General features: G+C 31.3%; 2 protein-coding genes across 7 annotated transcripts in view; one reads left to right on the top strand and one right to left on the bottom strand.

Moving 5' to 3' along the window:
- The first annotated feature begins 94 nt into the window (after positions 1-94).
- On the top strand, positions 95-3,501 carry Ass (argininosuccinate synthase). Its single transcript, XM_011646936.3, has 8 exons — positions 95-377; positions 438-506; positions 617-862; positions 1,312-1,457; positions 1,798-2,062; positions 2,138-2,276; positions 2,385-2,486; positions 2,615-3,501. Exons 1-8 carry the CDS (start codon positions 270-272, stop codon positions 2,776-2,778), a joined length of 1,239 nt encoding a protein of 412 aa, XP_011645238.2. The 5' UTR covers positions 95-269; the 3' UTR covers positions 2,779-3,501.
- A 398-nt stretch (positions 3,502-3,899) lies between these two features.
- Positions 3,900-16,854, bottom strand: part of LOC105432240 (homeotic protein female sterile) — a 28,407-nt gene continuing 15,452 nt past the window's right edge. For 4 of the 6 annotated variants that reach the window (XM_089084345.1, XM_089084350.1, XM_089084349.1 and 1 more), the window contains 8 exons: positions 12,336-12,424; positions 11,594-11,708; positions 10,832-11,212; positions 10,099-10,707; positions 9,502-9,647; positions 8,477-8,629; positions 8,038-8,343; positions 3,900-7,507 (listed from right to left, as the gene is read on the bottom strand). In XM_089084345.1, coding sequence (XP_088940471.1) covers positions 7,442-7,507; positions 8,038-8,343; positions 8,477-8,629; positions 9,502-9,647; positions 10,099-10,707; positions 10,832-11,212; positions 11,594-11,708; positions 12,336-12,424 — 1,865 coding nt within the window. In that variant the 3' untranslated portion in view covers positions 3,900-7,441. The remainder of the gene's footprint in view (positions 7,508-8,037; positions 8,344-8,476; positions 8,630-9,501; positions 9,648-10,098; positions 10,708-10,831; positions 11,213-11,593; positions 11,709-12,335; positions 12,425-16,854) is intronic. The other 2 variants (XM_089084347.1, XM_089084348.1) reach the window with 2 other exon arrangements.

Genomic DNA, 16,854 nt, shown 5'->3' with positions numbered 1-16,854 from the left:
AAATTAAAAAATAAAAGATTTAAAGAATAAAATATAATAAATACATTAGAAAAGAATATCTCTTTGATTTAGATGGATATCTTAATTAAAAATATTTTGATAACTTGACCAATTAGAGCTCGCGGTTCCGGGGTTATCAAATTTAAGGTCAACAAAACTAAAGTCCGTTTAAAGTCGACGTGGCAGACTCTGGTACTGAATATCATTGCCAGCTGTTCTATTCTCTTAATTCATTTCTTAATTTTTGCTTGAAGCAGTGAAAGTAAAGGATGTCAGATACTAAACAAAAAGTAATTCTAGCGTATAGCGGTGGTTTAGATACTTCTTGCATATTATTTTGGTTGAAAGAAAGAGGATATCAAGTTATCGCTTATGTGGTAAGAATTTCTGTAACTATGTTAATCATTTCTGAAGTATAAAAATTTGAAATTATTCAGGCGAACATTGGGCAAAAGGAGGATTTTAATGCAATTAAAGCTAAAGCGCTTAAAATCGGAGCCGTCAAGGTAAAAAAAAATCTTTATTTTGAAACGTTTTATAAAAAGGGAATTTAGAAGCATATAGTGAATTTTGTTATTTCTAAACATTATAATAAACGAACAAAAAATTCAATTAGGTCGTAATAGATGATGTCAAAGAAGTTTTCGTAACTTCCTACGTATGGCCCGCTGTGGCTTGTGGCTTGCTATATGAGGGAAGATATCTTCTGGGTACTTCTATAGCACGGCCGTGCATCAGCCAGGGCTTAATAAAAACCGCAAAGGCTGAAGGTGCCGGTGTTATCGCGCATGGAGCAACTGGAAAAGGAAATGATCAAGTTCGCTTTGAGTTGAGCTGTTACAGTCTATGCCCTGAAATCACGGTACTTTATGTCTATTTTAAATCTTCAATAAACAACCAGCTAACAATATGGCACAATATTAGTATTTATTATAATTTTCTATTTAACGATATAAGTGTAATATAACACATGTAACAGTTACATAATCGTTGAATAGAAAATTATAATTAATATATAATGATATAATGTTATACTATAGTTGTGTTTATCAGTAAACTTAGAGGTAAATGATTATTTTGCAAACAATAAAAAAAAATCTGATGAACATTAAGAGATTAAGAAATAAGAGTAGGAAAAGTTTGTCTTTTAGATTCTTATTGTTTTTCATGTAAAGATTCCACGCTATTTTTCAGAAGCACAAAAATGTAATTGATATATCTTAGAAGCAAAGCAATGCTATAATCTGGCAATCATATCAGATGTGTTATTTAATTACGACATAAAAGATATTATAAAAGAGGTTTATAAAGATTTTAGCTCCATGGAGGGAAGTTGAATTTTACACGAGATTCCAAGGAAGATCGGATTTGTTGGAATATGCACAACAAAATGGTATCCCAATCTCAGCAACGCCGAAAGAGCCATGGAGCACTGATGCTAATCTCGTGCATATCAGGTGTGACAAGCGTGCTCTTATATGCATATGAAAAGAGTAATTTTGCTAAAGTACCGAAAAATTTGATCAGTCCAAAAATCCAAAAATAATTTTGTTGCGTCATCAAAATTATTTTTTATTCATAAGATGTTATTATAAGAAGATATTATAGGATGTTCAAATTGGCTACCAGAATATAAAAAATTCGTGCAATATAATCATCAGAATGTTTATTCATTATTTTAACTAAATTATTTTCAGATTTATACCTGGTCAAATTTTTAGATTTATATTTCAGTAAAACTGTTCTTTCCGTGCAGAATGTTAAAAAAAAAATATTAATTAATCTTCAATTTTGTAGTTACGAATCCGGGATATTAGAAAATCCTGCCGTTCCAGCACCGAAAGAACTGTACAAAATGACCACGGATCCGACAGATTCCGTCTTGGAAGCGGAAGAAATCGAAATTAGTTTTAAGGAAGGACGCCCGATTACCGTGAAGAGGCTAAAAGATGGGAAAATATTCAACGTTCCTCTTGCGATGATTGAATATCTCAATGAGATCGGAGGTGCGCACGGTATCGGGCGGATAGACATCGTAGAAAATCGATTTATTGGACTAAAAGTATATTTTTTACGAAACTTATTTTCTTATGAAATAAATCGTAGTAATAATAATTACTGAAATAATTTACTTTAGTCTCGAGGAATTTACGAGTCGCCGGGCGTCAACATTTTGGAGATTGCGCATCGAGACTTGGAAGTATTCACGCTGGATCGCGAAGTGCTGAGAGTCAAGTCATACCTGACGGATAAGATGTCGGATTACGTTTATAACGGTATTCACCAAATATGTAATATGTAAAATTGCAAATATGTAATATGTAAAAAAGTGAAGAATATTTCTAAACAAATTGGATAGAATTTCTTATAAAAACTTTTTATAGGTTTCTGGTTTTCGCCTGAATGCGACTTCGTACGAGAATGCATCCTGCATTCGCAGAGATACGTGAACGGTACAGTAAGGTTGCAACTGTACAAGGGAAAGGGTTAGTAGATTTGTGCAAGGTTTAATTGGAAACCAAAAAATTTTCATCATCGGTTACTTAAGTCCAATGTAACTGATTATTTTTTTTTCAATTTATAACCGATAAAAGGTAGAGTTTTTCTCTTGCAGCTATGGCGATCGCCAGATCGAGCGAGATCTCGTTGTACAACCAGACTCTCGTCTCGATGGACGTTCAGGGTGATTTCGAGCCTGCGGACGCTACTGGATTCATCCGCATGCAGGCTATGAGATTAAAGGAGTTTCATCGTTTCAATAAACAACACGGTGTCTGACTTTATCAAGACTTTATTACGAGTTTCGTAAGTTTCAATAAAGAACGCACCGTAGCTCTACATTATTTTTATTTGTTTGCGCCTGTGCCTAATTCGACGTTTCCGGGATAAGAAGCAGCAAACGGTCTGAAAGGTTTGTAGGATGCGTAGTATTGCGAATGAGAAGAGTAATTGTGTGAAAAAAACGTAATAACAAGTTAACTGTAGGCAAAATTCGCATCTAGAAGTTCGATTGTTTTTGAGCAGATATTGCTCATGCATGGTCGTGGAAAGGAGGTGAGGTTTCGCAATAAAACTACCATTACATTTTTTGTTTTCATTTTAGTTATTAATTAAATCTTAAGATTACCTTAACTTACTAGAAGATTATAATATACGATATCCCTTTTAGGGATATATTAATAGTATACATAACGCTGTTTTTTTCTTTTTTACCTGTACCACTTAACAACTTAAGAAAAAAAACCTACCAAATACGAAATCATGACAGCGCTTTTTTTTTATATATACCTATATCTTGGCTATAAGTGATTTCCTGTACAGATTTGTTATATTCGCATTCTTGTTCTGCATACTCTCAGTTTTACATACATATATTACGTAACATGCAAAATAATAAACTGGAAAAGATAATCCCTCATACATATACAATGAATAATCTATAGTAGCTTTTGTATTCACATTTGCACGTTAATATTAATTGAAATATATCGTATAAATAAACCTCTTATTTTTCTTTATTCTTGATGATTAATATAATAATATAGATAATATATATATATATATATATATATATATATATATATATAATATATGATATATATATTATATGTAATATATATAAGATTGATGTTGTTAAGTAAGCAGAGAAATTTGTATATAAACATATCATTAATGAGAGTCGCAAATATACGCTCTTTTTTATTAAAAAAAAAAATAAATACAAAAATATCTCTCTGTGCAACATCAATTATATTCTCTCTAAAATGTTAATAAAAAAAAAATTAAAATTGTCAAAAACTTTACATATATATACGTACGTCTAATTTTTTATATTTTACTAAAAATATTATAAGATTATATATTGGAAAAATTGAAACTCACTGTAGCAATTTTATAAATCAGTTTTTAATACGATTTATTTATAAAAAATTATATTTAACATAAATACGAAAGTAAATTTACGAGCTAGCGCCATCGGTATAACGAAAGAAAGAAATGTAGGTACATGAACGCAATTAACGCTCAATTAACAATCGCTCTTTCTCTCCCTCTCATTCTCTCGTTCTCTCTCTCTCTCTTTCTCTCTTATTTAACAACATCAAGCGTCTCTTTACTTCAGCCATTTATTTCTCCATCTCATTATTATTTATGTACAACCAGTTTAAATGTCCGCTATCGTTAGTCGTAGTAAGTTTGCTAAAACTCGTGTTCTATTGGAGATGATGTGCGTTCGTGGGAACTTATATAAAAAATTACTTTTTGATACAGAGCTGAGTGATTTTGGTGTTACTTACGAAGTATGGGTGTATGTTGTTCATATCCTAACTTACGCTGAGATCTAATAAGATTATATAATCTATCTGTGTCGGCTTTTTCTTATAAACCTTATCACATACATAGACATTTGTATTATTATTAGTACTTAATATAGTATTTATACATAGATATTCTGTATTCCGAATGCTGCCAATTTCACTTTGTATATACAATTACAAACTACATATTATACAATCCTAATATCTATTTTCATACATTCCTTTTCTCTTTTACACACTCATCCCCTCTAATAATTATCTTCTTTCTATCATGCACTCAAGTTCCAAAATTCTTTTTTGTTTCATTTTTGTTATTACAGATTGCTAGGCAACAATATGCTTACTCGTGCTGGCTGCACCTATCAAGCCTAAATATGCAATAACAAAAAAGAAACAAAAATACTTAAACATCCACTTTTATAGGACACCATATCAAAATGATTCATGGCAGAAGCATTGCATATCTATCTACTATATTGTTAAACAGAATGTTCATGCTGTTAGCATTAAACTCTGTAAGAATTACGAACAATTCTTCAACGTTTTTTAATTGCTTCTGCCAATAGTTTACATTACCATTTCACTATCCTAAATGTCATCGTGACGTTTTATAATATTCGCCAAATCAAATTGTTAGTAATTTCATTCGAACGGAAGAATCTCGTATAGACAAACAACGTTTACAAAACGAAATTTACGAAACGATTCGTCAATCATTTTCAATTGCGCAGAAAAATTTCTTTTTATTTTTTTTATAAGCTAAACGTATAACATTAGACGCTTCACACGTCGCATGAAAAGAACACACTCGATATATTTATCAATTTTTATACATCGCTAAATTGGTAATCTCGCATCAAATCCTATCATATTAAGTGTATACATCAACAATAACATACCGATGACTAAATCATTGTACATACTAAACCGCGCGAATATTACTATCGCAGCGTGTTGATAGTATAATTATTTTAAGAATAAGATCACATAGATCTTTCTTAATTTTGATTAGATAAAAACTGCGAATGAGCGCTCATATTGAGCGTTCAAAGATGCAGTAAAACGAAAGATTATAGAAATATTCTAATATTGCTAAATATTGGTGACCGACGATCAATGAGAGCAAGATCGTTACTGATATGAAAGAACAAACATTCTATAATAAATAGTGTGTCTTCATCTGAAGATCGCTTTCACTTTTCTGACGAGCTCCCTTTGCTTTTTCCAATCCAGAATATAACAAAAATAGGAATGCGAAAAACTATAAAAATATTCAAAAGTAGCTTTTCTATCGATAATATACTCTTGTACTTTCTTTCCTTTCATCGTTCATTATTTCAATATTTCAAAATGATTTGATTTTTAATAGAGAGCTCGAGGACTCATAATGTTTGCATAGCAAGTTTTGAATTTATCCAAATTGTTTCATCTCGCTCTATTCTTTTCCATCCAATCGATCACAATCAAACTATCATAGTTCTTAATTTTATAAAAATCACGATTTTATTTAAAACCTCAAAGCTTTAAACAATGATAATTACTTTGGATTAATCATTAGACAACCTACGCCATTGTAACGACTGCTCATCGCCGATATACAAGTATCGCCATATGTACAACAAATAAAGAGACTATACAAGTTTATATAGAAATTCCTAAAAAAATAAAATTGTATATAGCTACATAAATAAGTTAGTAATAGTATTAATTCTAATTTATTTGACATATTAATGCCATTATGACTGTTTTAATCTAAATAATTTTGAAAAATTAATGGATTATATTAATAATCACACAAGATAAATGAAAAAAAAAATTCAATTTTCTTTTTTGTACTTTTGGCCAATTAAATATTTTTTTTTTTTTACTCAGGATTTATTCGATTCGTGTATCTTGTTCGGGCGGCTCAGTTATTAATCGGACCATGCCCAAAAAATTTAACGTACAACTTTACTTGCTCGTCAAATTCGAGAAGATGACATTTTAAGATTATACGTATTTTCCCAAAATTTTTTATATATTTTAATAACCTTCCGATTTTTTGCGGATACCATACCTATATAATCGAATAAATATAATTTTTTTTCTAATAAAAACGTCACTTTCACATAATTTTCTTTTCCACGAGCCTAAAATATACCGAGAATAAGGTACATAGTCTGATGTAATGGTTGGTAGGATCGAAACTACTTCAATTCTAGAATCATCTTATCATTATTTGTAATAATTGACAACATTGTTCTAAAGTGAGTTAATGAATACCTTTGCATCCACCAGTTGGCTCATAACTCTTAAATCAATCACAACATTATACATTAATTAAGTAATAATATTCTGACCGATCAGGAGTTGATCAATTGAAGCCACAAGCGGACAGCCGTGATGATCATTATTAAATTCATCAGGTTCTTGGATGTTCATATTATTTTACATTTTTTTATATTCACTTAATACGCTCAGCTATTTTCGCGATTACAAACAGCGTATATGAATAATTAAGAAAGAAATTTGCAAAAGCGATATTAATGATAGTTAATAATTACATGTATTATTGGCAGAAATACTTTCTATGTAATCCTACCAACGATTAATGACTCAATGTGGAAAAATACAAAACTTAACTAAATATACACGTTTTTTACTCTTCTCTAAGCCAGCATTCATTTTTAATCGCACGCATTCGATTATCACATGCAAACCTCTCTTATTTGCATAATATGTTGTTTCCAAATTTACATAAAGTACAAACTTATGAAAACCGGAAAAATGTAACACAATAATCAGTGTAGCATTTTCGAAGTATCATATAAGTATTTATCTAATTACATAGTCGCACTTAAGTGTCTGTCATTCTCAAGACAATATAATTTGTCTCGGTTTAACTGTTAAATTGTTTCAATCTTCTGACGACCAAGGATCTTCCGTTGGTATGTCGCCCAATTATATCATCATTTATGATAATTAGCACATGACCTATCGGTCGTCATCGTTATTTATCTTTGTTTGCATTGTTTTTGTTTATCGATTGGTATCATATTTAAAGATTTATACAACATCGCTCAATACCAAACATACACAGAACTTTTTCCAAGTTCTGTGGATATTATAAACAGGATATAGTAACATTATAAAGATTCCTCAAACGCAGCCATCAAATCGCTCTGCATGTTCATGTCAATTTGGCTAGCCATCTGAAAAGATAAATATAATTTCGCAAATCCCTTTATTATAGATGTCAAAGGGGTAATCTATTTTTATATATCTTTATATGACTCTACTTGAAAAATAAAATTTCCTTCAAATTATTTCGCAAATTAATCAAATTATAATAATTGATAACTAATAAAATTACTGTGTAACATAACACAATTTTATTTTATGTCATAATTATATCTTATTTTTGATTGTATTTTATTTTTTTTATGATGCATCGTAAGTTTTACTGTAACATACATGTATGTACATAAAATTTTAAAATTTAAAAAAAATTGATCATTGTTAAGTCAAAAATTTACAATTAATTATTAAACTATGTTATATATATCAAATTATATTCAGATCATATGCTAAAACTACAATTTCTTGTACATACAATTTACTACGGATGATATCTCATATTGTAATAATCGCATAAATCCCTTTCTTCAGTGTAACACTATTTTACTTGTTTCTATTTGTTGAAAAATTATAACAAAAATTTTGTAAAAATGTAAGTACTTACCGCTTCTCGTCGTCGGCGCTCTTGCTCTCGTTGCCTCAGACGCTCTCTTTCTGCAGCCGACTTATCTTGACTGGACGAATGACTTGGACTACTACTATCAGTGTCAGTAATTGCTTTTACTTCTTCTGCTCTGGTTGTAGCAGTCATAACACTGCCTTGCTGATCTCCAACATTTTTTCTAACTTTATCCAGAGCATCTTCTTCCTCTCGCTCCCGTCTTCTTTCATTTTCCTGTCGCAATCTTTCTCGCTCCGCTTGTTCCTTCTGTTGTCTGCGCATCTCTTGCTGCTCCAATAAAGCTCTTTGCTGTTTTACAAATATTAATATGAAAATATTATTATACTAAACAGACGCGGTATATAATATGTATTATGCAGAGTTGTAGAAAAGAATATATGATCGATTAAAAATTCGTAAAGTAGTCGGTATCGCAACTAACCCTATCTTGTTTTTCTTTAGCTTGCTTTTTGAATGCCTGGAATGTGTCTCGCGCTGCACTTTTCATACTACTCCCTGCAGCTGCCGATTGTGGACTCGATGCTTGTGCCAGGGAAGACCAGGATGACGCGTTCTTTACATTCTGTTCTACAGTCTGTGTAATCAAAAGCACATGTCAAGTTTTAATCCAAATTGCTTCACTTTCATAATATACATAAAAAAATACATGTATTTGTAAAAATACAGATTATGTGTACAAAACGGTTACGCAAATTTTAAATATGAAAAAGATACGCTTATTATAAATATATATGAATCTCTATTTATTACACACATTTAGTTCTCTAGAACACACTGTTTTTGTGTGTGATCAGTAGCAAAGGCCTTCACTGTATCTGAATATCCGTGAACGATAGATGCAAGCAAGCGATTTTAAGTTCGTAATCACAGAAATTATTAGAGAACGAGAACAAAAGAACCTGAATGTTTCAAATGTTTCCTTTTATAATTTTCGATTTTGAATGATGGTTTTTATTTGTCTTCTATAATATATATTCTGTTAGGTGAATCATAATTGTGTGGAGCGCTTCTGTGTGGCTGCTCAGCTATATGAAATTTTCGCGATTTGGTATTTGAATTGTTCAAATAAAAGATGAGTCGGAGCACACTAATGTCAACGAATTTCAGACAATCGACAAACGATTTTGCTGATAACTTATTATTTTTATTTTAAACTTTCTTTCTCATCAATTAATGTTTACATATTAGATATTGAATTTAATTAATTACAATTTGTCTAGAACAAATGTAGAACACGTTTTCTACATATACAATAATCTACAATAATAGAGTGATGTAATCAAAAGTTATAAAAGTAATAAAGAGCTTTTTTTTATTGAGTTATATAAAAATAATCTTCAGAAAAATGTATATAAAAATACATATATAAAAAAGTATTAGAAAAAATAAATTTATACTTCTTACATAATTCAATCCAAATATATTCTTAGAGAATATTTTTTGTACCTTATTTTTAAAAGCTGATGCGAAATTTGCAGCGGGATTTTTCGAATCGGGCGGGGTCATTTTCTTTTCAGGCATCAGTTGAGTGCTGGCATGATTACCCATTGATGGCATTCCTAAGGTGTTCATTTCTGCAAAAAAAGCTCCTGCTAGAGCAATAGTATTATATGTCTGATTAGTAAGCAGTTATAATACAGCAGTTAAAACACGTTTAAAGCGGCATTGTTACTTCAAGCATTAGTATGAAAATTCGAGAAAGCATATAATATCGAATGATAAAGATTAGATTAAATAAAAATAAAATTGAGTATATGTCAAGAAACGATCTGATGTAAAATATTTTAAATTAAGCTATTAAAATTAAACTCTATGTCTCATTTTTTTATATAATTTCTATTATGTAATATTGCGTTTAATAGTTGTATTAGTTAAGCTATTTTTTTTAAATTATTTTTGTAAACTGCATATAATAAGCATGAATCTACTAGAGTTACAAAAGAAGAATAAACAAATATGAAATAATACTCGTGCAGCCTAAGTGCAAATTTAGAGAAAAGCAACAAGACATAATGTGTAAATATGTAATTGTATTGCACGAACCATCCATAGGTTTCTGCGTCAGTTGAGGTTGAGAAATTGGCAATGGTTTTTCGTCTTTCTTTAGAGGAATCTGAGAAATCTGCATTGGCATAGATGTTATAGGAAGGGGGTCGAATATCGAACTCATGCCACCCATATTCATTCCCATATTTAATCCTGGAATACCATTGTTATTCAGCATATTGGATGGTGAATTTCCGCGTTTTGTATTTGGAAATCCGTTGGAATGCTGCTGCGATATCGTAACATTGTGGGAGTTCTGTATATTAGTCAATGGTGCAGTAGTATTAATCATATTCTCCAATTGATTGTGCATGGACATATGTGCCAGTCCTTGCGGCAAATTCATATTTAAATTGGTCATATTAATGTTGCCCAAGTTCAGATTAGAAGTCATACTCGGCATCATGTTGACAGGTTTTACATCCGGTAGTAAATTGAGATTGGTATTGTTGTTAGTATTATTCGTTGTATGAGACGTTTGAATAAATGAAGACTCCTTCTTGATTGCGAGTGTTTGATCCAAGGTGGGCTGTGTTTGAATAAATGGAGACTCCTTCTTGATTGCGAGCGTTTGATCCAAGGAGGACTGTGTAGTAGGCACCGAAGCTACATAAAATACGTATATAGGATATGGTTACTTTGAATTTGTTTTTCATATGTAATAAAAACTTATTTTATGCGTGGTCTTTATATATTTGCAATATCAATAATTGTATCTAATTATAGATACCTAAAGCATTATATGGCTGTAAAAGATCAGACTGTTGATTTAAATTTGTTCCGTCTGTGGGTACGGATGTATTTGCATTTGGAAAGGAACTAATGGACGTTGGTGGCTGCTGCGGTGGTTGTTGAGATACAGCTGGTGAAGCTGTCATAGAATTTGTATTTGTAGGTGTGACGCTGGGCGGTGGAGTTGGTACAGAGACCGACGGAGTTGGTGGATTAGATGTTGTCGGTGGTGGTGGTGTTGGTTTTTTTACAGGAGCGGCCGTAGCCAGAGCTGTAGGTCGCGATGGTTGAGCTGGCATAGACGCATGACTCGCAACAGGTATACTTTGCCCTGTTGTGACAGCAGCCACTGCGACAGGCTGTTGATTATTATTGCCTCCTAAAAGAATTTTTGCACTTACGTCTCATAGTCTAGCAATTTAACATTTAATCGCATAAATTAGCATCTTTTTAACAATAACACATATTATTCTTCCTCGTACTTTATGTGTCGTTAAAGATTGCCAATAAAAAATGATGTCTTCATTAAATAAAAGAATTTATAAATTATAGTACGTTATGATATTGCTAGATCTGTTAGAAAAACAACAGGTTGCAATTAAAAAAAGAAAGTAATTTGTTACGATAGTCACACGACAAGTATGTAAGTGCCGAAAAAAAATCTTCAAAAATAATTTTCAGATTATATTAAATCTGACAAAAGTATTTCTTATGCGAAAATTGATATTACAGTATATGTTTCACAATTTCATCAATATACCTTGTTCTGAAGAAATATTGCTTGATTGGCTAACAGGCGGCTTTGTTATTGGTCCCGTAGAATTCGCTGGTTGATTATTCAATAAAAGAGCTCCACTATGATTTAATGTAGGTGCCTATATATAAAGAGTGTATTATTCTTTATATCATATTTTCACATGTAAAAATTCTTATATGCACCACAGTATATTAAGGTAATAATAATAATATGTAATAATAAATATATAAATATCATATTACGTGCATATTGATATAAGCATTATGTGTGTGTGTGTGTGTGTGTGTGTGTGTGTGTGTGTGTGTGTGTGTGTGTGTGCAAAATATGTATATATATATATATATATATATATACACATAAATCAAATTTAAAATAAAAGTTGCTCATTTAAAAAAGGATGATATAAGTTATATAATAAATATACGATAGTTATAAATATAATTACAAGTATACGATACATATATATAAAGCATACATATACATACATACATACATGTGTGTATTTATTGTGTACTTATAACTGCATCATCTTTTTAAGCAAACAACTTTTATTTTAAATTCGAAACTAAATATTTACAAAAGTATCAATGACGAAAAACAACAAAAAAAAAACGTATAAACGTATAAACGTATAAACGTGTATTTTTTATAGAAAATGCTTTTATAACTTATCTCACGGTGTAATATAAAGAATAAGTATGTATGATTAATTTTCATCTCAATTTATTATAATCAGTTATCTTACCGATGCTACGGTGGTGGTCGTTGCAGAAGGTCCTGTACTCGGTGGATTCTTCTTTGCTTTTTTTCTATGTGGACGATTCGAGGAGTTTCCTGAAATTCAATGTAACGTGCATCTAGTAATGAGTTACGTGCAGTCAATCATCATTCTGTCGCATCGAGACAGGTCGATGGAGAATTAGCAAGAATGCAGTGTGCAGAGGATACCAGCCATTGAATGCCGCAAAACGCCGAGTAAAATGCAAAGATACCGAGTAAGATGCAAAGAAACAAAAATCAAACAACTTTGTGCGTATATTTTCTAATAGATTTTATTCATATGCTTATATTATAATTGTATCACTGTGTACAACAATGTTAATTTAAATATCTCAATTGTATGCTCCATTTTTTTTTTTGTGGACTTTCATCTTAATAATTCTTTTATATTAAAAAATTTTAATACGCAGAACAATTTTTCCTTCTCATTCTACGTAAAGTTAGTTGTATTCAATTCATTTATGAATAATTGCGTATGCATAAATATATATATATATGTATATATGTATACGCATTATAAATACATACATATATATCGCACGCGCGTCCACACATACATGCATACGTGTCGCGAAAATTGTCACACATACATACATGATCGTACATATATGTATGCAGGAGCACGCGCCTACTCTCTTCGTTTTTAGCGTATCGATACTCATGATTTATTACAATAACAGTAATAATAATCGTTATGGTGGCGGAAATGACGATTATAAAACATTGACTACAAAAAAAAAATCATCAAACTGCCGTCTTTCCTTTTTTTTTTTACTGCATTTTTTTCATATAGTATAATATAATAATTAATGTAATATTATATAATAATAGGAGTAATGTGTAAATAAAGGTCACATAAATGGTACAATATAGGCTGAACTTAAAGATGAATGATACAAGAGTGGCAAACTCTTACAAACTGTTTAATGTTAAAGTCGTAGTTAGCGCAACACTGAGATCGGTGGCAAGAGACTCCTGCTCGATGTTCATCGTGTATACTACATCAAATCAGCGACGATGGACAGATACATGGAAAATTATGGATTACGGTATCGCAAGATGGAACCATTTTTTTGTCTGGCTGATGTGCTCTCAAACAATTCGTGATCGCAACAATCGTGAAATCACAGCATTGAAATTTATCGATGGAATGTGATTGACAACCTTGCTAAGCCCATTCGATGATAAATGAAAGTAATAAATGAAACAACGAGGAGGAGTACCAGCGTATCTTAATTTATATAATATAGTTAACTGGACCACCATATATGAGCCAACCGCGACTCTCGAAGAATTAACGCCTATTTTTCACTCGTTTAACTTTGTGTATGCACTTAGAAAAGTTTCGCGCGTCGTGTATGTCGTTTTTTTTTTTTTTCTTTCTCCATAAGTGTAACTTACAACTATTTATTAATATTTTATGATATATTAGTTTTCACTATGTACAAAACACGTATGACCGTGTTTATCGTTACTAATAAACTCGCGATACGCAGAAAACAGACGGAACGCTTATTACATACGAGTCTGGAGAGGAAGATAATTGGCGAAATTAAATAAACGGTGTGGTGTTATCTTCTGAATATAACAAAATATTTAGAATCCTTAAATCTGTGCCCTTGCATATAACGCAAGCAGGAATAATCCATAGCAGGAAGAGTGACGTTTTCAGTCTAAATGACAATGCGAAAAAAAATTTAGACGCGTGCTTGCATATAGAGAATAACTGCTACTAAAAATTTTGGAAGGCAATATGAATATCATTTATAAAATGCCCTATACCTCGTATTACAAGCTAATGCTGATTGTATCTTAATAGATGCATAGTATCTAATTCAGCACATGCTGTCAAAATTTGTTCTCTCATAGTCTAGCTAATTCTTCTGATTTCTCTAGTCACTTTCAGTATCTTGGGAAACATAAAGTGGTAATATTAACCTGCCCGACGTTTCTCGCACCTACTTTTAAATGCTTATAATTTCATATCAATAATTTTCTTAGATATCGACGAACACTTTTTTTCCGACCAATTATGGCTTGTTTGTATCGAGTTATCGTAATAATTAATTGTCCAAACTCTTATCTCCTTTTCTCATTTTGTCGGGGCAGTAAGTACGTTGCTCTCTAAGTGTATGATTCATGATACTATTTAATTGTACTCGAGTGCAAATTCGATTATCCTTAATGCTCATATTATGACATGTTCAATTACAAGGATTGCTCTTACTTTGAGAGCATCCTAGAGCGTCATTATCGGTTACGTTCGCAATAAATTCTTATGTATACATCTTGCTACATACAAGAACTAAATTTACACGATATCTCAATAAAAAAAAAAAAAGTAATTATGGAGCAGACATTTACACATAGAAATATAAAAACAAAACATTATTAAAATTAATTCTGTTTAAATTCGTATAAAAGATTTCCTAAAAAAAACATTTTGACAGGACACGCGCAAGTTAAAAATAATATTACTTCGAAAATAATGACAATATTTGTTATATGGAAAAATTCGTGGTATTTACAACACATATAAAATTCTATTGCGATGAGAAACAAAGTGTATGCTTAACAGGAATAATTACTACTTTATATAGGCATGTAAAACCATACCAATTTGTAATCATTTGTCATTGGAATAATGATATCAATTTTATATAGCAAGAAGACAATATTTCCAACGTTTCTTTTAATCAATTGAGCGATGAGAAAACTGACAATGGTTACCGATGAAGAACTAGTGGTAAATAGGATGAAACGACGATTAGCAAAGCTTAGCGGAGTGCAAACAATGTGTTTGGAGGCTAGGACGCCTTGTGTATATATGTATATACATATTATGTATATAATATCGTAAACCATCTCCTTAACTTGTTTCCCTTCCTGTTCCTTTCCTGTTTTGTTTTTCTTCATGTGTAATCAATTTTTTAATCACTTTCCGTCTCTGTCATTTCTCGGTCTTACCTTCTACTCCTTTATATATTAACTTTGTATGTGTATGTATATATATGTTCAGTCATTAATTTTAATTTTACGAAGAAAATAACGAGATCTGTTTATAACTCAGATGTAACTCCGCAGTAACATATTTTATTGGAGATTCACAATAATTACTTTATTCAAATCTATGCATTCAGAATAAGTCAATAAGGAAGATTTGTATCAGTTTTCGCTCGTCTCACACAAGCAACGTAACATTGTATATTATCAGATTCGGCTCGTAACATTTTAATAATTGACCTCTTAAAGGAAGCACATATTTGGCTATAATAAGCTAAGATTGAAATGGAAATAGTCAACCTGAGATAGGATTAACTTTCTTCATAGTAAGAAGAGAGAGAGAGAGAGAGAGAGAGAGAGAGAGAGAGAAAATCTCTTTAGAACTTTTTTTGCAGAGACAAGAGCGTAGCTTACTAATAAAACGCGCAACATTTCTTCAACTATGCTAAATCTTAAAATGTACTGATTTGCAAATCTAGCCACCAATACACATTGTCTGCAATATCTCCCGTGTGTGTATCGCTATGATCACTGCCTGATTAAATCTCTTTACACTCTTTACTTCGACCGGTATCATTACAGTCCGCATAGTTTAAAACGTGAGGGAATGACCGTTTATAGGAGCATAATAAACGCACTTCTCATGTCAACCAGATAATATTATGTATTATACCCATTTTTTAATTTGTGATACCTGTTAATATCATTGTTCTAGATTCTGAGAAATGATACGGCAAATGAATGAATCAATGCGAGAAAACAAACTTAATGATTTGAAAACACAGTGATATAAATAATGGTTATCATTTAATGCAAATAAATAATAAGTTTGCAAGAATTAATATATTGCATTATTTTTCGGATTACACGAGGCAATATATTTATCGGGGAAAGCTACGGTAGTTTTTGTAACTTATACAAGGTATTAAAATATTGATACTACAGTCACGGCAACAATACACCTGGCTTGAGTGCATGGTCGCTGATTGCAGGATAAGATTTTTTCAGACATTTTACTAACCTTAGGAGCAATGACTTTCTTACGAAGCCAAAGGCGGGACTGCAGTGAAAAATTCAGTAACCTTGATTAGCAAAAACTATACTTGACTTTCGAGCAACAGAATGTATTGTCAACACCGATAGGATAAGAGAAAATAATTATATTGTTCGGAATATCAATAATATAATTCGTGAAACAAGCTGGCATATGGTATCCTCTAAACACAGTCTGCACTCCACTAGCTCACCTTTGTTCTTACCATTGCGTATGTCTCGTAAATTAAATAAAAATTTTTTAACTGCGTCAAGTTTCAATTCTTATGCGGGGTTGCATATCTGCGACACTTGTACAATCAAAAATGTACAAATTTACGTAGATATGGCAAATCTTGTTTTACAGCTCGTTTATAAAATGAAACTTGACACCACATTCATATTTGCATTAATATAACGCAGCACTTAAGCTACATGAATAACGCCGT

The sequence above is a fragment of the Pogonomyrmex barbatus genome, unplaced genomic scaffold (genome assembly GCF_055798465.1).
Source record: "Pogonomyrmex barbatus isolate J1 unplaced genomic scaffold, ASM5579846v1 scaffold8, whole genome shotgun sequence".
Taxonomy (NCBI): Eukaryota; Metazoa; Arthropoda; class Insecta; order Hymenoptera; family Formicidae; genus Pogonomyrmex; species Pogonomyrmex barbatus.
The sequence above is the reverse complement of the archived record's forward strand: the minus strand, read 5'-3'. Positions and strand labels throughout refer to the sequence as shown.

Excerpts from the sequence above, each read along its gene's own strand:
- Ass (XM_011646936.3), top strand. The coding sequence starts at position 270 with ATGTCAGATACTAAACAAAAAGTAATTCTAGCGTATAGCGGTGGTTTA. Across the intron at positions 378-437 it reads ATCAAGTTATCGCTTATGTG|GCGAACATTGGGCAAAAGGA; the intron begins GTAAGAATTTCT and ends GAAATTATTCAG. Across the intron at positions 1,458-1,797 it reads GCTAATCTCGTGCATATCAG|TTACGAATCCGGGATATTAG; the intron begins GTGTGACAAGCG and ends TCAATTTTGTAG.